General features: G+C 44.1%; 1 protein-coding gene and 1 long non-coding RNA gene across 4 annotated transcripts; one reads left to right on the forward strand and one right to left on the reverse strand.

The window, feature by feature from the left end:
• The first annotated feature begins 987 nt into the window (after positions 1-987).
• On the forward strand, positions 988-19402 carry AQP4 (aquaporin 4). Of its 2 annotated transcripts, none has more exons than XM_043539699.1 (5): positions 988-1129; positions 11755-12169; positions 13028-13192; positions 13596-13676; positions 17322-19402. In XM_043539699.1, exons 1-5 carry the CDS (start codon positions 1098-1100, stop codon positions 17595-17597), a joined length of 969 nt encoding a protein of 322 aa, XP_043395634.1. In that variant the 5' UTR covers positions 988-1097; the 3' UTR covers positions 17598-19402. The 2 variants fall into 2 exon arrangements, with proteins under 2 accessions (XP_043395634.1, XP_007069741.1); XM_007069679.4 differs by lacking the exon at positions 988-1129 and adding an exon at positions 1826-1957.
• On the reverse strand, positions 12166-15364 carry LOC122464484. 2 transcript variants are annotated; one of them, XR_006288566.1, is made up of 3 exons: positions 15301-15364; positions 12992-13110; positions 12166-12838 (listed from the first exon to the last, which is right to left on the reverse strand). It is a non-coding gene; the product is annotated as an uncharacterized LOC122464484 (long non-coding RNA). The 2 variants fall into 2 exon arrangements; XR_006288565.1 differs by having other exon boundaries at positions 12992-13166; positions 15301-15356.
• Positions 19403-20999: the final 1597 nt, after the last annotated feature.

A 20999-nucleotide genomic window follows, 5' to 3' on the forward strand; every position in this document is an offset into this window, starting at 1 on the left:
AGACTTCCCAAAACACTGGAATTAGCCTGGAACATGCTGGCAACCACATAATGAATTTTGAAGCTTATTACAGCTTTGATAACAAATATATGTATTTCCTGTATGTGTGTCATTTTTAACATGCTTTTAAAACCATACAATTTCATATTTAAAAAACTCTCCTTTAGAATATAAACATGCAAATTCTATATATAATGCACTCAAGGGCCAAAAGCCACTCGAAAGTACTCTCTTGGAGCTTTGATCCATTCCTCCCACCCTCTGAAGTCTGTTTATATAGACACACACACACTAAGCCCCTTCCAAAAATAATCTTGTGCAGAATAACACTACTGCAACCTGGTGCTTAGTGTTACCTAAAGGCTTTTTCTCTCGTTTCCAATGGTTCTTTCACAAAGTGGGAACAGTTTGAATTTCTCAGTAGCTCAGTGATCTGACTTCACAAGTTTTACCATTTTTTTTCTTCTTCATTGAGATCCCACCATGGGCCAAACTTCAGTGAACTCAGCAACCTGAAGAGGTGTTTGCTGATGTCCACGTTTTGCAGTCATTCTAGTTCTGATAATGTACCTAGAGTTATTTTATAACAATAATATTGCCTGGTAGTCAGCTGCAGAATAAAATTTAGATTGCAAATCACAAAGTAGAAGACATCAACTGTATAGGAGTAAATGATACTAAAGCCCTATACTCTGACAGTACCAGTCACCACCTAACAAATGCATAATTTTGTTTCCCGTTTTTTCTTCATTCCTATTGTTGTAAAGCCTCTGCTGCCATGGAAGGTGTAGTTTCTGCTGCTGTTTGTTTCCCACTCTCATTTGTAAGACACAGCAAACCAGATGCATTATATAAATATTTCCATCATTAACAACGATGGCAGGTTCTAAATAGTGTCTAGAAGGATGATCAGGTAAGGGGAAATTATTTAGAGTTCAAATATAACTTAGTGACTTGCCACATGGTTCAAAATCTTTCCACCCCTCCACTCCAAAAACCCAATCAGACAAGTAGCAGTAATCTGACTCCCAGTGCGCTCAGGGCTGTGCGCCTGGCTCTTAGACCTCTGTCTTCACTGCACACCACCCAGGGAAGGAATGAGTGGCAGACCAGCAGCAAGAAGCTGGGGGTAAGCGTCTTGTTCTTACTAGGGAGCTAAGCCTGAGTTTGTTCGGTGGACTTGAGATGTTTAGAAATTGCAAAGGTGGCCCGGGCAGGCATGGGTGGTGTGGGGAGGGGAGGGGGTTTGTTCCTGATCTTTTGTAATCAGCTGTATTTATTAGAGAGTATTCTGACTGTATTTTTCCTGCCACTTTTAGAGCAACGAAGGACGTGTGAAGAGGGGAAAGGTGGGGGAAATACAGATCTTCTCCCGAGCCAATGCACTCAGCACCTCCCAGCCCGACCCCAAACCCAAGCGAGCACTCACCCAGGGGTTTCCCCGCTTTCCAACTTGGCTCGGCAAGGGCTGGCTGTCCAGCGCGGCTTGAAAGAAATTAGCAGGAGCCGGCACAAGCCGTTCAGAGCAACAAACCCCGCTTTGTTCTGGGGCCGGGCTGGGCCCCGTCCAGCGCTGCGGGCGCGAGTTGCAGCCAAGGGCCAATCGGCCGCCCCCCCACGGAGCGCCGAGGGGGCAGAGCGGGGAGCGCAGGCCGGGGGCCGCAGCGCCGAGAGGGTTAAATGGCTCGGCGCGCCTGTTGCCTGTGTGACGCCAAGGCAGCTGCGGCTCGGGGGGGGGGGGGGGGGGCGGCTGCTTCGTCTGCCCTCCCCAGTGTCCTGCGCCCAGGAGCCCCGCTCCCGGCTTTCTTCGCAGCAGCCCCTCCCTCCAGCCCCACCCCCACCTCCTCCCCCTCCCCCTCCCCGCTCTCCGAAGCGCAACACGTGAGCGGCGCCTTTAACACCTTCCCCGACCATCCCCGTTGGCTCGGGGCTGCTGCGCTGGCCTTCCCGCTCGCTTGTGAGTTGCGCTCTTGGTGGGTTTTGTTTTCCGCTCCCTGGGCAGCCGGTGGTTGGCTTCCAGAGCTAGGCAGGGGCGGGGAGGGATATTTGTTGCAAGATCTTGGCCAAGAGAGCCTTTGGTTGCAGTGGGATGAAGCTGCCCTAGTAACTGGGCTAGCCCGTCCCTGTCTGGTAGAGGGGTGGGTGTTTTGTCTGTGTGCTGAACGGGAAACATTAAACCACACGGGGCTGCAAAGTGGTCACGAAAAGGTCAGAGGCGATGCATTGCCTTTCGCCTGTTTGGACAGGGTCCTAAAAATACCTTTGTCTGTAAAAACAACGAGGAGTCTGGTGGCACCTTAAAGACTAACAGATTTATCTAGGCATAAGCTTTCGTGGGTTAAACACCGCTTCTTCAGATGCATAACTATCCCCTGATACTTTTCAGAGTAGCAGCCTTGTTAGCCTGTATCCGCAAAAAGAAAAGGAGTACTTGTGGCACCTTAAAGACGAACAAATTTATTCGAGCATAAGCTTTGGGATGCATCCGATGAAGTGAGCTGTAGCTCACGAAAGCTTATGCTCAAATAAATTTGTTAGTCTCTAGGGTGCCGCTAGTCCTCCTGTTCTTTTTCTCCTGATACTTGACACTTTGTATGTAAAGTGCTTTAGGAGCTGCAAGCTGCCTCTTAAATACACCGGTCAGTATTTTAGGGTACAGGGCTTGTTGCAGAAAGTCGCTTTCAGATTTTGCTTCTGAATAACCCAAAGAGATTTATATAGTATTTTTAAGCAAAAGTGATGTATGTTCTTTAAAATTCCCCTTCTGCTGTTTTAGGACCAGAGTTCTAATCATCCACATTTTCCGCAGCATTTAGTTTAACAGGTGACATGTGAAAACACCGTGGACATTTTGCACCTGAAATGCAGTATTTATTATTACTCTCTTCTGTGTGTACAGATAAGGCTTCTGTTTGTCTGCTCTCTGCGCTCTTAACCTGGACAATTATGGCTTGGGATCCTGAGTCAGGTGCCAGGGAACAGTATTGCTGCAAGTACTATGGTGGGAATGGGCCAGCAGGGGGTGGGCTATCTTCAGGGCAGCACTCATCCATTTTTCCCCTCCTCCAGAAAGGAAATGGCTGGAGGAGGGGATTTCATTCACTCTCCCTGGGCTTCTCAAGCCAGGGAGCCACAACCACCCTCCTTTTCTTTATGTTCTGAAACTGTTTTTTGCTTGTAATATGGGGTCACTGTTAGGGCTGCCAACTTTCTAATCACACAAAAGGGAACACCTCTGCCCTGTGCCTTCTCCGAGGCCCTGCCCCTGCCCACTCCATTTCCCCCCTCCCCCCCCAGTCACTCACTCTTCCCCACCTTCACTCACTTTCACTGGGCTGGGACAGGGGGTTGGGGTGCGGCAGGGGGTGTGGGCTCTGGACTGGGGGGGGTGCAGGCTCTGGGATGGGGCCAGAGATGAGGGGTTTGAGGTGCAGCAGAGGGCTCTGGGCTGGGGCAGAGGGTTGGGGGGATGAGAGCTCCGGCTGGGGCTCGGGATGAGGGGTTTGGGGTGCAAGAGGAGACACCCAGCGTTCCCGTCGAACACCAGATGCCTGGCAACTCTAGTCACTGCCTAGAAAAGATTGAGAAACACTGCACTGGATGGTTCCATCCAACCAAGCCATAGGTTTGGTTTGGCTCATAAGTTATAGGTTATTTTCTCCTGAAGAACTACAGTACACGTGTGTTTCTTGCAAAATTGGGTTGAATTACATTTTAAACCAAAACAAAATTGGTGAGAAAAGCCTAGGACAGCATGTGCTTGCCTTGCTCCAACATCTGACTGTCACACAAATTGTATGCAGGGTAGTTGTAGACGTGTCCGGCCCAGAATATTAGAAAGACAAGGTGGATGACGTAATATCTTTTGTTGGCCCAGCTTCTGTGGCGAGAGAGACAAGCTTTCGAGCCATCCAGAGCTCTTCTTAGACATCCAAGTGAGTAATGTCTGTTGAACTGCAGGCAGCTGTGCCATAGAGGGCTGAGAGTGCTCCAGCTTGCTACAGAGGTGACTGTTAAAATATTTGTGAGATTCACAAAACATTGAAACAAGTGACACGTGGAGTGTTGTTTGTAGTAATCCTTCACTTTGTTTGCTCTGCTCACTTTTAATCACTGACATAATTTTAGTTAGAAAAGGATGAATTTTTAAACTTTAAGTGAACTTTCTTAGAGCAGTCTTTATTAGTAGTATTGCTTATAGTAATGCTTAGAGACCATAATTCAGGTTGGGGTCCTATTTCACTAGGTATGTAAATAGTAAGAGACAGTCCATACCCCAAAGAGCTAACACTGTAAATAGACAAGGCAGGCAAAGGACATGAGGGAAAACTGAGGCATGAAAGTGAAATGACTTGCCCATGGTCCCACAGCAGATCAGTGGCAGAGTGAGAAATAGAACTGATGTCTCTTGACTCCCAGTCCACTGCACTACCCTTTAGGCCATAATGCCAATCTTCGTATCAATCACAGTTCACATTTCAGTGTCATAGCTACACTGGCACATCCATGCCCATAGGATGTTAAGAAAGAGAGGTGTGTGATGGCCGTCATGCTCGCTGAGGCACCCAGGTCCTCCAGAGCAAAAAGCATGAGCAGCTCCAGCATGAGAAAAGAGTTACAGCTCTGTAACTAAGGGCTGTAACAACTCATATCCTCTATGGATCAGCACAGAGGGGGACCAGTAACACACTCATTAGCGGGTTACATGTGCGTAAACAAAGCAAACACTTAAGATAATACTTGTAAAAATATAGATGAAACAATACAGGGCTACTGTGTTTTTCCACGAAGCTTAACAGGATGGAAATTCACCTTCTCTTGATAAACAGAGCCTGACTATTCATTTGTGTAGTGCCTTAATATAATACTTGGCTCTTAAATAGCACTTTACATTTTCAAGACCTTCATACTCTGACCTGGATTGCGAGTTTGCAATCTGCCCTTTGTAAGGAGCAACCTGTTGTTGCACTGACCCTGGAGCAGCCTAGGAGAGACTGTGGCCTGGTCTACACTACAGAGTTAGGTCAAGGTAAGGCAACTTACGTCCATCTGATTATGTCAGTGTCTACTCCAGCCGATGTAAGTGCCCTACTACACCGACATAATAACTCCACCTCCACGAGAGGCATAGGGCTTATGTTGGTGCAGTTAGGGTGATGCAGTGTCTGTGTAGACAGTGCATTACAGTGTTGGCTGTCATTCTTGTCAATTTCACAGCTCCTGACTGGAGCCCTGAAATTGACTAGAAAGGCAGGTGGGTTCCCTCCTGAGAACCTTGTGCCCGACTCACAGCTGGTTCTGTCACCCCGGAGTAGGTGGAGGACTCCAGCTGTAAGCCCGGCTACCGCCCAGGCTCTCAGCTACCCACCTGCCACGGAGCTAACTGCTGGAGCCTGGGCTCCCGTCGCCCCATTCATCACTAGGAGCCCGGCTGCCACCTGGGCTCCCCACTCTCTGACAGGAGCTTGGCAACTGCCTAGACTCCCTGCGGGGACTCCATGCTCAGAGCCTGGGCTGCTGCTTGGCTCCCAGCAGAGAGCGGGGAGACAGGAGCCCATGGGGCAGCTGGGCTCTAGATGGAGAGCTCTGCAGGAAGCTGAAAGCCCAGACTGTCAGCCCCCCACCCCCATACTGCTCCTCTTAACTCAGAGGAAGTGCTGAAAGTGAGCAAGAGCACCATCGACAGTGTAAACATGAAAAACCACAGTAATTACTGTGGTGGCTGTAAATTGACCTAACATGGGTCAACTTAATTTTGTAGTGCAGATGTGCCCTGTGACTCCCCAAATTAGTCTCCCTTCTGGTCTCTCTGCTGCTCCCGGGAGGGAGTAAACTGCACCAGGTTGATTCCTAGATTTATAGATTTCAAGGCCAGAAGGGACCAGTGTGATTATCTAGTCTGACTTCCCATATAACACAGGCCATAGAACTTCCCCAAAAGAATTCCTAGAGCAGATCTTTTAGAAAAACATCTAATCTTGATTTTAAAATTGTTAGTGATGAAGAATCCACCACGCGCTTGGTAAATTGTTCCACTGGTTAATTACTCTCACAGTTAAAAATGTGTTCCTTATTTCCAATCCTAATTTTAGTTTCAATTTCCAGCCATTGGATTGTGTTATATCTTAGTCTGCTAGAATGAAGAGCCCATAATTAAATATTTGTTCCCTATGTAGACACTTATAGACTGTAATCAAGTCACCCTTTATCCTTCTCGTTGTTAAGCTAGATAGATCAAACTCCTTGAGTCTGTCTGTGTAAGGCGTGTTCTTTCATCATTCTCATGGCTTGTCTCTGAACTCTCTCTAATTTATCAACATCCTTCTTGAAATGTGGACACCAGAAGTTACTCCTGAGGGAATTCTGTGCCAAAAAAATTAAAATTCTGCACACAATATTTTAAAATTCTGCAAATTTTATTTGTCAATAAATAAGTGTGGAGGCTCCAGCATGGCAGTGGGGAACACAGACCACTGACTACACAGAGGTAGGAGATCACCCTGTGCCTCCTCTCCCCCAGACATGGACTCAGTGGTAAAGTTGCACCTGACCCTGACATAGTGCAAGACCAGGACTGTCCCAGAAACACCCCAGGGCCCTGCCCCTCCGTGCCAAGCACACTAGATGTAGGCAGACAGGCTCAACCCAGCAGGATCCAAGTATGGAGGGACTTAGTATAGGGAGATCCAGGTGTGGGTGATAGGGTTCTGTGTGGGGCAATCTGGGTATGGGCAGGGTGGTGGGGCGTCCGGGTGCAAGGGAGATCTGGATGAACAGGGGCTTATTGGGGGTGGGGGTTCTGGATGCAGACAAAATGAGACTCTGCTGGGGGGTTCAGGTGAAGGTGGTTGGGGCTCAGCAGGGGGTATGGGTGTGGAGGGCTCAGCGGGGGAGTCCAGGTGCTGGCTTTGTGGGGTGCAGGTCCAGGTGCTGGCTTGGTGGGATTCAGTGGGGTGGAAGTCTGGGTGCACGGGTAGGGTGACCAGATAGCAAGTTTAAAAAATCGGGACGGGGTGGGAGGTAATAGGTGCCTATATAAGAAAAAGCCCCCAAAATCGGGACTGTCCCCATAAAATTGGGACATCTGGTCACCCTATGCAAGGGACTAGTCAGGGTGGTCCAGGTGCAGGTGGGTGGAGCTTGTTCTGGTGCGGGTTCAAGTGCAGGGGGCAGTCTGGGTGCAGGGGTGGGGTCCAGATGCAGGGAGGTCGTGCTCGGCAGAGGGGTCTGGGTTCAGGGGGCTCCAGATGCAAAGAGAGGCTTGTTGGGGTGTGGGTTTGGGTTCAAGGGAGTCAGTGGGGGGCGGTTCTGGGTGCAGGGCATGAGGCTTGGCAGCGCAATCTGGGTATGAGGTGAATCTGGATGCACGGGGGTTGGGCAGATGGGGGAGCAGCTCCCTGTACAGCGACCCCTCCCTCCCACAGCTGAGGAGCAATGGGGGCAAGAAGCAGCAGGGGAGGGAGTGCAGCGCTTCCTTCAGCTAGAGAGATTTCTGGGGGTGGGTCTGACCCAGCCCTGGCTGCTTCTTGCAGAGGCAGAGGAAGTCCTGTCATCCCCAGCCCAGCCAGGATTACTAGCTGAGCCTGGCACAGGGTAGGAGCCACTGACCAGGACATCCCTAGCCTGCCCCCCATCCCCAGTGATTACCACTCCACTGGCTGCTCCAGGCTCCCAAAACAATGCACCCACGCTGCTGGGGAGTGGCGCATGGCCGCTCTTGTGGCTTCCCTTTGCTTCCCTGTCAGAAAGTCATTTTTTCTGCAGGGAAGCAAAGAAATCTGTGGAGGACATGAACTCTGCGCACACTAGTGGCACAAATTTCCCCCAGGAGTAAGAACTGGGCACAGTATTCCTGCTGCAGTCGCACCAGTGCCAAATATAGAGGTAAAATAACCTCTCTACTCCTACTCAGGATTCCCCTGTTTATGCGTCCAAGGGTTACATTAGGCCTTTTGGCCATAGCATCACACTGGAAGCTCACGTTCAGCTGATTATCCACCACGACCACAAAATCGTTTTCAGTCACTACTTCCCAGGATAAAGTCCCCTATCTTGTAAGTATGGTCTACTGTCTTTGTTCCTAGATGTATGTATTTACACTTAGCCATATTAAAATGCATACTGTTTGCTTGAGTCCAGTTTACCAAGTTACCTGTCCTCTTCATTATTTACCACTCCCCCAATGTTTGTGTCATCTGCAAACCTGACACATCATATGCTCTCTGGCTAGCTATGCGTACAGGTACATTTGCCAAGGCTCTGCCCCTTTCTGCCTACTTGTGCAGGGGTGGGGAAATGAAGAGCCTGCTGCCCCTGCATGCTGGAAGCAACAGTACAGCACACTGGTGCAAGGGAATAAGGAGGCACTTCAGGCCCCCTTACATTCCCCCAGCATATAGGACAGGCCACAGTGTCCTCTGTCAGGCAGGAACATATTTTTATTCTAATTTTACAGAGGAGGAAAATTAAACACAGAGCGGTTGTGATTTGGCCAGCATCGCACAATGACGTGAGAGTAAATCCAAGGTGAAGATGAGGAGTTCCTGTCTCCCTGTCCCATGCACAACGCACTAGACTACGCTGTTGCCAGGGAGGTAGTATTTGGTTGGATCTGTGTTAGAGTTAGGCCAGCGGTAGAGGGTGGGTTTAAGTGACAATCTGGTTTAGGGTTCAAATTCAGTGTCAATTTCATAAGCTGGTTTTGTGAACATTTGGCCATTTTGAATGATAGAAATGTTGCAGGGTTAGCTGTTGTTGCATGTCTTAGTTGTCTGAGTGTGACTAGGTATATTCCTCCTGGCTGGGAGCCCCATGGTACTACTATACCCCAGCCCAAGAAATAGCAGAGAGGAGAACAGCAGCGAATATGGGTCCTCCAAGCTTACCTAGAGAGGAGTCTTCAGAACAGCTGTTTTGGAAACCACAGGGACCAGGTACTCCAAGGGCTAGAGGGGTCTGAAACAGCCAATCAGGCCCTAGTGACCCAGATAAAAGGAACTGCAAGGGCCTTAGCAGTTCAGTTCCTGACGGGAGCAGAGGGGAAAGGAAGGGTGCTCCTCTCTGGCCACAGGCGCTTGTGGGATAGCCAAAGATTGTTTTCTGGCAGTATTTTGCAGAGCTGGGTTTGCAGGGAGAGAGAGTACCTAAGAACCTTAACCCTGGGATAAGGGTGAAGTTAAAATGCCTGGTGGGAAGAGGCCTAGGGAAGAAGCAGCAACTGATTGACTCAAGCAGTGTGTGGTTGCTGGTGTGTGGGTTCCAACCCAGGTCAGGGACCCTAGAGTAGCAGGCAGGCCTGCATTCCCCCACAAGCCACAGGTAACGTGGCATAAACCCCAAGAAGGGGACGGAGTTTGTTTAGGAGCCTGAACAAGGGGCTGAACTTAAAGGACCCAGAGCCGCTGCTGAAGACCCTACCGAGGGCAAAGAGATTGTTTGTTTATTTATTGGGCTCTTTAATACCCTGGGAGGGGTTCACTTGGACTTTGTGACTTGGACAGAGGGCCAAGCCACTGAACACCCACAAAAGTCAGTCTGCAGGAAGAACCTGGGGTGAGAGAAGGACTGCAATACTGCATCCAGCCCCATGGAGGTGCTCAAGAGGTGAATTTGTCACACTGTGGTTGAAATCTTGAGAAAACAATCTCGTCTGGGTCAAAAAAAGAAAAATTTTATCCCATTCTTGTTCAGGCCCTGACTGAAACCAAAACTCTAGATGCTGGTTCACATCTAGGTATCCAACATTTTAAAGGGGTTTAAGGTTCCAGTTTTGCTTTATCTCTTCATTGCTTCCGTGGGCGGTTGTCCCAGGGAAATGCAGCACTAAATAGTTAAAGGGAAGCAGAAGGTGGCTGCTACTTATAAGGTCCCTGGGTTGGGACTTGGAGTAGTGGGCATGCCTGGGTCCATTCTCCCCGCCCCACAAACCCAGGCCACAGGTGGAGTGGCCAATTCCCTGAAGAAGAGGCTGAAGGCCTAGAGAGGGACAGTATTTGTGGGACTTCTGATACAACACACACATACACACCACAAAGGGGACTGAACTGTAAAGAGTGACCCAGCTGAGACAATAGGTGAAGAATCTCCAAGGAGGAAGCCCTGGGGGCACTGCTCCATACCAGAGCAAGGACAATTTAAGACTGAGCCCAGGGAGGGCTGCAGGAACAGACCAACTGTGGGTACTTGATTGGCCCTGTTGGACTTGTACTCCAGAAGGGATCTGTTCGTTGTTTCACAACAACAGAGGGCTGAGTCACTGAAATCTGCCTAAGACGTTTAACTGCCAGTAGGGGTCACCGCAAGCAGAGCAATGCGGAGGGAGTGCAGGTGTAGACACACACTCAGCCAGTACGGGTGCTCACGTGAAGTGGGTGGGCCCTGCCACACCTCCTCTGAGAGCATCAAAACTGCGCTGCTGAGAAATTCATGGTCATGTGTGCCTCTAGTGCTTATGAAGATACATAATGTATTCTTTCACATGGAAGTGTTGTTGGGTATGTACTATGGCTCAATTACCTTACGTAACCGGTTATTACATTCCTCCATCCTTCCACTTGAAATTCTGCTCTGAGTTGTAGAAGTTATTTTCCTTTGTTTAAATTAAAAAAAGAAAGAAAATCTTGTCTGCATTCCTTGGAAACTCATAAAATGCTCCCTTTTTGGTTTATTCTCAATTTATTAATACTACAAATAACTCTTCTTCAGTAACCCACTTTCATAGGTCTCTGGGCAGCGAACAAAAATGTAACTCATGATGAAGGCAGCGTAGCCTACCTAGTAAATATTGGTGCTGGTGCACAAATGAAACCAAGGTACTTCTTTCTCCTCCCACCCACAGCTCTCCACACTACTTATCCAATAAATATTACTACATCTCGCTCCTCACCCTACAAACATAGCCCAAAGGAAATTGAATGTTTGATTCAGGGGACAAGATTTAGGATTTCTTGTATTCTCCTGCTTGTATTCATTTTACCAAATGTCCAGCCTGAAGAAACTGTTTCTTATTGACACAAAGTAATATTTCAAAAAGAGGCTCTCTTATAAACACTTCTAGGGCAACTTCCAAAACTGCAACACCAATGTTGCAGTTTGGGAAATTAGGATTTTGATTGGGCTCTTGGCCTTTTATTAAAATATTGTATATGTGCTGGTAAAGTACAAATTTGCACAGAAAGGGAAGTTCTCCATCAAACACACACAAGGGACAAAGGGGCCACTGAAGTTAATGGGGTTTTACAGTATGCAAGGTCAATGCAGGTTTCAGAGGAGCAGCTGTGTTAATCTGTATCCACAAAAAGAAAAGGAGGACTTGTGGCACCTTTTAGAGACTAACCCATTTATTGGAGCATAAGCTTTCATGGGCTACAGCTCACTTCATCGGCTGCGTGCAAGTTCAATGCAGACTTTGATGCAACTAGAAGGACAAACTTACTTATTTAAAAAAAAAAAAAAAAACTATAGGCTTCTTTACCTGAAATTCCATCTATTCAGAGAGACTTTCCTTCTCAAACATGATGACTAGTTGCCCTGCGTCCTTTAGACTGCAGTATACTAAGAACAGGACTTCCTGAGCATGAGTGAGGTTTGTTTAGGAGGTCACTCTCTCTCGCAAGGCACATCTTTATTATTAGCCCCACCATAGAGTGCCCAGTGTTGCTGCCATCCCCAGAAGGTCAGCCATATAATAACCCTCTGCAGCAAAATCTAAGGCTGACTTGGTGAATTCTGATGCAGATTTGTTTTCTTTTTCAGTAAGTGTGGACGTCTGTGTAAGTGTGAGACCATCATGGTGGCATTTAAAGGCGTCTGGACTCAGCCTTTCTGGAAAGCTGTTTCAGCAGAATTTTTGGCCATGCTAATTTTTGTCCTCCTCAGCCTTGGCTCTACAATCAACTGGGGTGGATCTGAAAAGCCTCTGCCTGTAGACATGGTCCTTATCGCTCTCTGCTTTGGACTGAGCATTGCAACCATGGTGCAGTGCTTTGGACACATCAGTGGTGGCCATATTAACCCTGCTGTGACTGTTGCTATGGTCTGCACTAGGAAGATCAGCCTTGCCAAGTCTGTCTTCTATATTGTTGCCCAATGCCTGGGTGCAATAGTGGGGGCAGGAATTCTCTACCTTGTCACACCCCCAAGTTTGGTGGGAGGCTTGGGAGTTACTACGGTAACAACTTTTGCTCCTACTCTTAAAGTAGAATAACTTTTTAGTGTCAGATTTAAACCCAGAAAGTAGAAGTGATGGTTTAAGTGCATTGCTGGTTTATTTACAGCTCCTATATGTGGCTTAGATCTCTCATTAGAATGGGTTTATGCTAAGCAATATTTACAGCTATTCTTTTAGAGAATATTTCTCTTCTAGAATTCCCCAAAATCTGGTAACAGCAGGTAATGCTAATCTACATTCACAGTTTAAATATATATGCATGAAATACAATTTCAAGAAGAATTCTGAAATTAATTCTATGCCAATATGATGGTGATTGAAAAAACATCAATTTAAAATGACACACTTCTGAAATAGATTGTGCCTTAGATTTCCACTTTGTTCTAAGCTAATAAGGAATGCCATCAGTTAGCCCTGTTGCAGGACTTATTAAAAATGCACTTGAGCCACACGCTGCTTAATTTTTAATTGAAATTTCAATTAATTAAGTCAGGGCTAATTAATTAATTTATAATTGAATCGTAAATTACAGTGCTCCCAAGGAAAAAAAGTTGTGCAAGTTTAACTGCAGCATTTGCAAATTCAAGATATAATAAATGCAGTCTGGCTTTGAAGTGCTACATTAAAATCCAGTAAGAACTTTGTCAGTCCATCAGTAATTTTCCATGGCTGTCAGAAAAAAAAAAAAAAAAAAAAAAAGGGGGTAAAAAATGAATCCATACCTTTCCAAAGTACAGTGCCATTTCATCACTGTGCATGATTCAACATTTTCAGTCATAAAACAATTAATATTTGTAGTAGCTTTTTGAACTGCTAACTCACATTTGCTTCATCTTCGGTGGTTGTTTCTTTTTCCAGGTACATGGAGATCTTTCCGCTGGCCATGGACTTCTGGTGGAGTTGATAATTACATTCCAGCTGGTTTTTACTATTTTTGCCAGCTGTGATTCAAAACGAAGCGATGTCACTGGTTCAGTGGCTTTAGCAATTGGATTTTCTGTTGCAATTGGACATTTATTTGCTGTAAGTTAATGACTTCTGTTTAAATAATAGAGCCCTTCTTCCACTGTCCCTACTCCTGAACTAGATGGGAGCTCCAGGAGCCTTTAGAGCTGTAATTCTTTAATAGCCTATTGGGGATCCATTGCAAAGCCCATTGAGGTCAATGGGAGGCTTTCTATTGATAGGGTATTGGATCAGGTTTTTATCTGTCTATGTATATGTTAATTTTGTTAATTCTGTCACTAGAAGGGTGATCTGGAGAATGATAATAGTCTGATACTACTGTAGCTGGTAGGAATACAAAATCAGAGTTGGCTCGAAGTGGTTTGTGTGACAGTACTGCATTCCAGCAAATGGCGATAGTAAATGGTTGAATAAGAATGTTCTAATAATACCAATAGTTAACATTTTATTTTTACTGTAGATCAACTACACTGGTGCCAGTATGAACCCTGCTCGATCATTTGGACCTGCAGTTATCATGGGGAAATGGGAAAACCACTGGGTAACCGCTTTTATGCTTCATTTATAGTAGCAATGACCAGCTACCAAATTATATTTTTTCTTCATTTGCTCTTCTTATTCTTCATAATGTTCCATAGAGACAATCACTGAGAAAGATGGGCCACTGACCTGCCACAAGCTTTACCATATTTATCTGTTCTTTGCCTAAAGTACAGGTCTTAAAGTTGTACTCTGTCTGTCCTGTGTGGGATGAATTATAATTGCCTATTGTGTATTTGGAAGTTAGGTTTTTGAGGAGACTGCAAGCATGGAGAGAGAATCCGGACATGTTAAAAACAAAAAACGCAATGTGATCAAAATAATTTTCCTTATTGGAAAGAAAGATACTTTGAGCTTGATTGCAAACCCCTCAGTCAAGCTGGGGAGTAGCTACTCAGGTAATCCATTGGCTTCCCATTTTCTAAATGCTTCTAAAAAAAGGAGGCCAGATATGCAATGTGAGAACTTCTCCATTTTGATCTGGCACCAGTGGGCATACGTGAGTAACTGCTCACCAATGTGAGATAACGGGATCAGAATCTGGGCTTTTGAAAGTAAAACCTGCTTTGATGAGCAAACATCAGCCCAACTAAGAGTACATGTGCGGGAGGCCGTTTTGATTAACAGATTTTGCAGTGCTAATGATGCAATAGTTTATTAAAGCATTCTGGATAAAATAATTATCAAAAACAAATTCACGTATGATAGGCAAGAGGGGTAATGTCTTACTTTCCCCTCATTAAAGTCATGATAGGCATTTTTAGAGACACTTCCAATATTATTTTTAAGAGGGCCACATCCTGTCATGTTTATCTATATTTCCTAATTTGAAACAATGGGCCCATCTTATTTCCCCTGCAGTTCATAGCAAAACTTTCATTGCCTTCAACTGGAATAGGATCAGGCCCATAGGCTCTGATCCTGCAAACACTTACAACACGCATAACTTTTCCCCCCCATTAGTCAACTTACTGAAGTGGATTTACTATTACCACCAAATGGTTTATTCAGATTTTAAAACTACTGTAATAATTCACAAGATTAATTAATTATCCAAAGCCGTCTAATATTCAACTGTCAAGGTTCCTTCCCAACTCTGACCTCTAGGGTACAGATGTGGGGACCTGCATCAAAACCTCTTAAGCTTACTTTTACCAGCTTAGGTTAAAACTTCCCCAATGTACAAACTATTTTACCTTTTGCCCTTGGACTTTCGCTGCCACCACCAAACATCTAACACCAGTTACTGGGAACGAGTCTGTTTGGAAACGTCTTTCCCCCCGAAATCCTCCTAAATCCTACACTTCCTTTCCTGGAGAAGGTTTGATAAAAATCCTCACCAATTTGCATAGGTGACCACAGACCCAAACCCTTGGATCTTAAGAACAATGAAAAAGCATTCAGTTTCTTAAAAGAAGAAAAAGGAAAAAGAATCACCTCTGTAAAATCATGATGGTAAATACCTTACAGGGTAATTAGATTCAAAACATAGAGAATCCCTCTAGGCAAAACCTTAAGTTACAAAAAGACACAAAAACAGGAATATCCATTCCATTCAGCACAGCTTATTTCCTCAGCCATTTAAAGAAATCAGAATTTAACGCATCTCTAGCTAGATTACTTACTAAGTTCTAAGACTCCATTCCTCTTCTGTGCCTGGCAAAAGCATCACACAGACAGATACAGACCCTTTGTTTTTCTCCCTCCTCCCAGCTTTTGAAAGTATCTTGTCTCCTAATTGGTCATTTTGGTCAGGTGCCAGTGAGGTTATCCTAGCTTCTTAACCCTTTACAGGTGAAAGGGTTTTTCCTCTGGCCAGGAGGGATTTTACCCTTCCCTTTATATTTATGACAACAACCAAAAGTGTAAATATATGTATAGTATTTATTGGAGCAACAGCCCAGGGGAAGCAGAACTGCTGTCCTAGCTGCTTGAAAGATCTCTTCTGCTCATGAAATAAGAGAGAGTCACCTGCCCTTAGCAAAGGCAGGTGAGACCTGTAACAGTACATGGCTAACTAGTATTGCAGGACTATTGGAAATTATGTTGAAGCAAATTGGCATACCATGCATTTGTGTGCAAATAGGATAATTAGAAGTCTAATTGCCTCTTCTGGGTGAACAGAAATCAGGTATGCAGAGCTGTCTGCAATTTCAGAGACCAGGTTTGCATTCTTTTGAAAACGTGGTCCTAAAAATAGAAGTAGAAATATTTGTTTATGCACTCTGATTTGTTTTCTGCATTTATACACAAGACAATAAGGTGTTGGTGAGGAAAAGAAAGTTTTCAATTAATAAAGGGTTTTATTTTCTTTGTGCCCTCTTGCAAGCAAGGCAAATATAAACATGTCTTTAAGTGACCAAAAAAACAAACACAAGGACATTTAGAGGAGGCCTTATGACAGACCATATATCAACTAAACTCCCTAACAACTGCTTTCACTTTGCAGATAAGGGGCTTGACTCTCCACTGCCTTTCTTGCACAGTCACTGACACCTGTGCAAAGCAAATACCAAATGCTACCACCACAGAATAATGGCATTTGACCCTCATTTTGCACAGGTATCAATGACTGTGCAAGGGACAATTCCTTTTCTCCAGAGGGAATTTATTGCTGGGCTTGGCTTGGCCCAAGATGCTTTCAGCATCTCCAGCCTGCCTGATAAAGAGTTTGAATTTTTGCCATGCTGGGAAAAATCAAAAATTTAAGCCAGATCTCTTCTGTCCCCTCAAAGAGAAAAATAACATAGGCGACTGGGGTGGAGGTGGGGAGGGTGGGAGCATGCCCAACATATACATAGGTAGGCACAACTACACCAAGAAGCCCGCCAATGCCACTGTTTCCAAGACCACCGATGCCATCTACCCAGTAGTCCCCAGGACCAAAACTTAAGTTGGGGACCAATGAGGCTGGGTGTCTGCCTGTAGTGAAGCATAGGGAGGCTGAGGAATACTGTACAGAGGTGGTTGGGGACCTCAAGGGGAGGGAAATGTGTGCTCAAGATGAAGCATTTTCCCTGTGTCCCGTGTTTGTCATAGTATCCTGACCTGTCTCATCAGAAAATGAGGGAATGCCTTCCTAGCATTCCTGTAAAACCACTCAGTGCCCTCTCTGCACCATGTTGTTATGTTGCATGGTGGTTCCACTCAGGATGGTTAGTCAGAGTTTCACATATATTATTCTCCTCTCCAGAAAAAGGAGAGAGGGACTGAGAACATGTGAAGGACATACAATCCCTCTGAGATAATCACATGGAGCCCACTGAAATCAGTGGGAGTCTTTCCATTGCCACAGACTTCCTATGTGACTTTAGGCAAGCCACTTAATCTCCCTGTGCTTCAGATTTCCCTTCTACAAAACTGGGATGATAGCACTTATATCTCATAAGCGTGTTGTGAGGACAAATTCATCAGCATTTATGAAATGTTCAGATACCATGGTGTTAGAGGCCACAGGAGGACCTAGACAGGCACAGCCTCATTGCTCAGAGCATGTCCACTTCTGAGCAAGAGAGGTTGGTTAAGCTCTCTACTCAAGGGGCTTTTGTGGACAGTCATCCATTTAAAGTCTTCACTAAACTGCTTTTCTCTGAAACATTTTCCTTTCCATCATGTACCCCTGTGGGGTTTCTTCCCTCTCTTGTAGGTCTATTGGGTTGGACCAATAATAGGAGCAGTCCTTGCAGGTGCCCTTTATGAGTATGTATATTGCCCAGATACTGAGTTCAAGCGACATTTTAAAGATGTCTTCGGTAAGGCTACCCATCAGTCTAAAGGGAAATACATGGAGGTGGATGATAGCAGGAGCCAGATAGAGACTGACGACTTGATCCTGAAGCCTGGCATGGTTCATGTGATTGACATTGAGAGTGAAGACAAGAAGGGGACTGATCCAACCAATGAGGTGCTATCTTCTGTATGACTAGCAAGGAGCACTGAAAGCAGAGAATGGCCTACTAGAGTGTCCACAGATATCCTTCCACCCATTAAAGAGACAGATCTACTGTAAACCAGACACCTGCAATATCTGAAACTGTATGGAGATGACAGCAGCTATGTAGTTCTTCACCAAGCTATACACCTGCTCAGTTTGATTAGAAATTTACTGTATTTAAGAGTCCCCATAGATTCTTCCAAATTCAGAACTGTCCTTTTTTGAGAGAGAGCATCCCCAAGGTCAATTTGAAAGAGCTGATAGCATTTCCTTTTTAATAAGGCCATCAATAGCAAGATGGAAATAGAGATGTTTAACATTCAGATTGACAGTTAAGACTTATCTGCAAATGCCTATAGCACACAGACGAATTTATCAGATTATTCTTCTGACGCTTAATTGGCTGTTGTCAACCCTGATTAGAATGTCTTATCCGTTAAGTGTTCTTTGTAAGGTTCAGTGACAATAATGCCAAAGTACAGCATGTAACAGATTCTTCCAAATTTAGGGTAGTATTTTTTGTTCTTATATATCCTATCATTATTTCTTTACAAACTCTGAAAAACTATATTTTCATAGGCAAAAATTGGTTCCTGTCAGTCATCCTACCAATTTTCATCCATTACATATCCATGTTCTGGTTTAAAAAATACTGCCTTCTTCCCATTCCCCACAACTAAAAATATTGAAGCCAAAGGCTCTAATCTAATGCAATAATGCTGCAAAATCTTTAAATGTATTGTATGCAGGTTAGCATAGTTGTCCATCTGGTGAAACATTCTCTTGAGATTCAGCTATTGACCATTTAGTATTAGCTGACTGTAGGTCATGCAGGGAACCTGAAGGTCCACATGTTACTCAGTAACTCAAGCAAAAGTAAATAAATGTTCAGGTATCAGAAGAAAGGAAGGCGTTATCTGTTTTCAGTGCACTTATTCAAACAAATGTCACTGTGCTAATTTATATAACTAAACATTTAAATTACTTACCCACTTTGCTTACAATCTTATTTTTATTTATTAGCAAAATAAAGGTGGATTTTTAAAAAACTTTTAACTATATTGAAGCACTGACTGGAACATATTTGTAATAACAGGTTATATTGATATGATTGCTTTTGGTTTTGACATTTTTTTGCAAACTGGTCTCTAGTTAGTTGAACAGCATCAATGACTGTGGCACTGTTCATATAATCTTATTCTGTCATGTCTGTGGCAAAGTTTTCTCTGTTAATTAAATTTGACAGTAAGAAATGTAAGCATGTGATGCTTTTTAGAGAAACAGGGAAAGGGATGCCCCAATGATATTACATGCAAAAGTGCTTAAGCGACCAATCCTTCTTGTATAGACGTGTTTCAACAGATGTAGCTAACCCAACATAAAATCTTTATAGAATCTTTTTAACTGGCTCATGGCTTTGTTCCTAACTAGTTGCTTTGGGGTTTGTTTGTTTTTGTTGTTTTTTTTTTTTGCGATTTTTGCAATATGCCATTACAGTGCTTGTTGGAACACCATTTTCTGTCACCCTAGTTGTATAGGTTGTATCTAAAACTTGAAATATGTTAATGATTATTTAACTACAGTACAAAAACAAGGTTGTGGATTGTATGTAATAGACTTGTCTGTCCTTTGATTTACAATATGTGCAAGTGTGTAACTCATTAAAATGAGTAAGGGGTGTGTGTGTATGTATATATAGTAATGGGATAACAGACCACTGCTAGGATCAAATCTCTGCATCATTGCATAAGGGCTGTCTATTACCAACTTATTTCAACCAGTAGTCTAGGCATTATCATGTTATATTCATTTTCCTGATCTCTTCCTCTCTTTGATAGTTTCTATCTCTGTAAGGAAGGGGACTGTTTTTCATGAATTGTATATATCTGATACAACTGCTGCATCAAAATTCAAAAATACAAACATAAATAAGAACATGCAAGACAATTTCAAATTGTATTGATGAATGTTGTCATGTGCGAAGGATGAAATCCATCCCTGTGCAGAGAACAGTGCAAGACCGCCACATATGCTTACCAGAGAGATTTTGCTAAACATTTAATAAATGCATAATTTCAACAGGCTAACTAAAAGAGACAAGTTGTACAACATTTGCGGACTGTTGGATAGAGTTTGTTTCTTGCATTTCAATATTTTAAGAAGCACGGTATCCAGTGACTCATCACTTGTGAAGTTTGTACAGCCTCATGTTCTTTAAATACAAGGCAGTGGTTTTTGCACTCCGTGGCTCGTCTAGACAAAAGGAATGAAACTTGTAGCTTCCTAACCCATCTACAGCCAGATTCTGTGGCTGAGGTGAGCATGAAACCAGCCAAGTCAATTCAGAGACTTTTCCTTGTAACACTCTTTATTAATGAAGCGTGGCAAACGCTCAGAGCCAGTCCCAGGAGAGCTCCTCACACAAGGAAAGAGACAAGGATAAGACACAGAATGTTCAACAAAGAAGTGAAAAAAGGAGGCAGCCAAAACAAATAGGACAAACTGGTAAAGAATATTGCCACTTGCTCTCTGTAGACTTAGGAAGGAAGGGGCAGAAAGTGAGATACAGCGGGTCTGCTCTTCCTCCATTTGAATTAGAGTCATTAAGAAGTTTGCCATTGACTACAATGGAAACAGGATCAAGGCCTAAGTATGTTTTCATTGAGTGCCTTCTTAGGGCTTGCTCCTGTTCTCTGATACACAATGCAATTCACTATCTGTCTTGCAAAATCAGAGGTCAAGAGAGAGCCGTTAGGTATGCCGTTTCATTTTGAAAGTAGACGCATTGGATTTGAGTTTTATGACCCAACCCTAAAATAAACTCCAGCCGTACTCCTCTTTATCATCTGTTCTTCAGCACCACAAGGAGAGAGCACCATTTTTCCAAGCCACAGTTTGATCTCTATAAGAAATTGATTTAGTCTGACTTATTGATTTTTATGTTGCTTCTAAATAGTTTTATGGTGGTATCATTAACATACAATATTTGAGTTAAACAATATAGGCCTACATGATCTTTTTAACTGCTTGTATGTGTGTTTGCCTCACTTAATTTTTAAAATATATTTATTTGTATTTTAATATTCTTTCATGATCACTTATGCGCTACATTTTGTCAGCTATAAGTTTGTTGCAGCTGTTAATGTAACCAATGATCTATTAAGTGATATGTGGGAGGTTTAAAGCTTAAAACTTATTTTGTTTATGATGGCAGATAGTCACTGCAATAAATATACCCGGTGTGTCATCATAATCCCAGAAACTTAGAAATGGAGAAGACTTCTTGTATCCCCGCTGTCAGTATAGGATTGTTTCTTACAGTAGAGGCACATCATGACTAGTGTGTTCAAAATATTTATTTTTAATTACTGTAAATCATAAGAAAAAGAT

The sequence above is a fragment of the Chelonia mydas genome, chromosome 2 (assembly GCF_015237465.2).
Source record: "Chelonia mydas isolate rCheMyd1 chromosome 2, rCheMyd1.pri.v2, whole genome shotgun sequence".
In the NCBI taxonomy this organism is placed as follows: Eukaryota; Metazoa; Chordata; order Testudines; family Cheloniidae; genus Chelonia; species Chelonia mydas.

Coding starts and splice junctions, on each gene's coding strand:
- AQP4 (XM_043539699.1), top strand. CDS start 1,098: ATGAGTGGCAGACCAGCAGCAAGAAGCTGGGG. Junction 1,130..11,754: donor CCAGCAGCAAGAAGCTGGGG/GTAAGCGTCTTG, acceptor TTTCTTTTTCAG/TAAGTGTGGACGTCTGTGTA. Junction 13,677..17,321: donor GGAAATGGGAAAACCACTGG/GTAACCGCTTTT, acceptor CCTCTCTTGTAG/GTCTATTGGGTTGGACCAAT.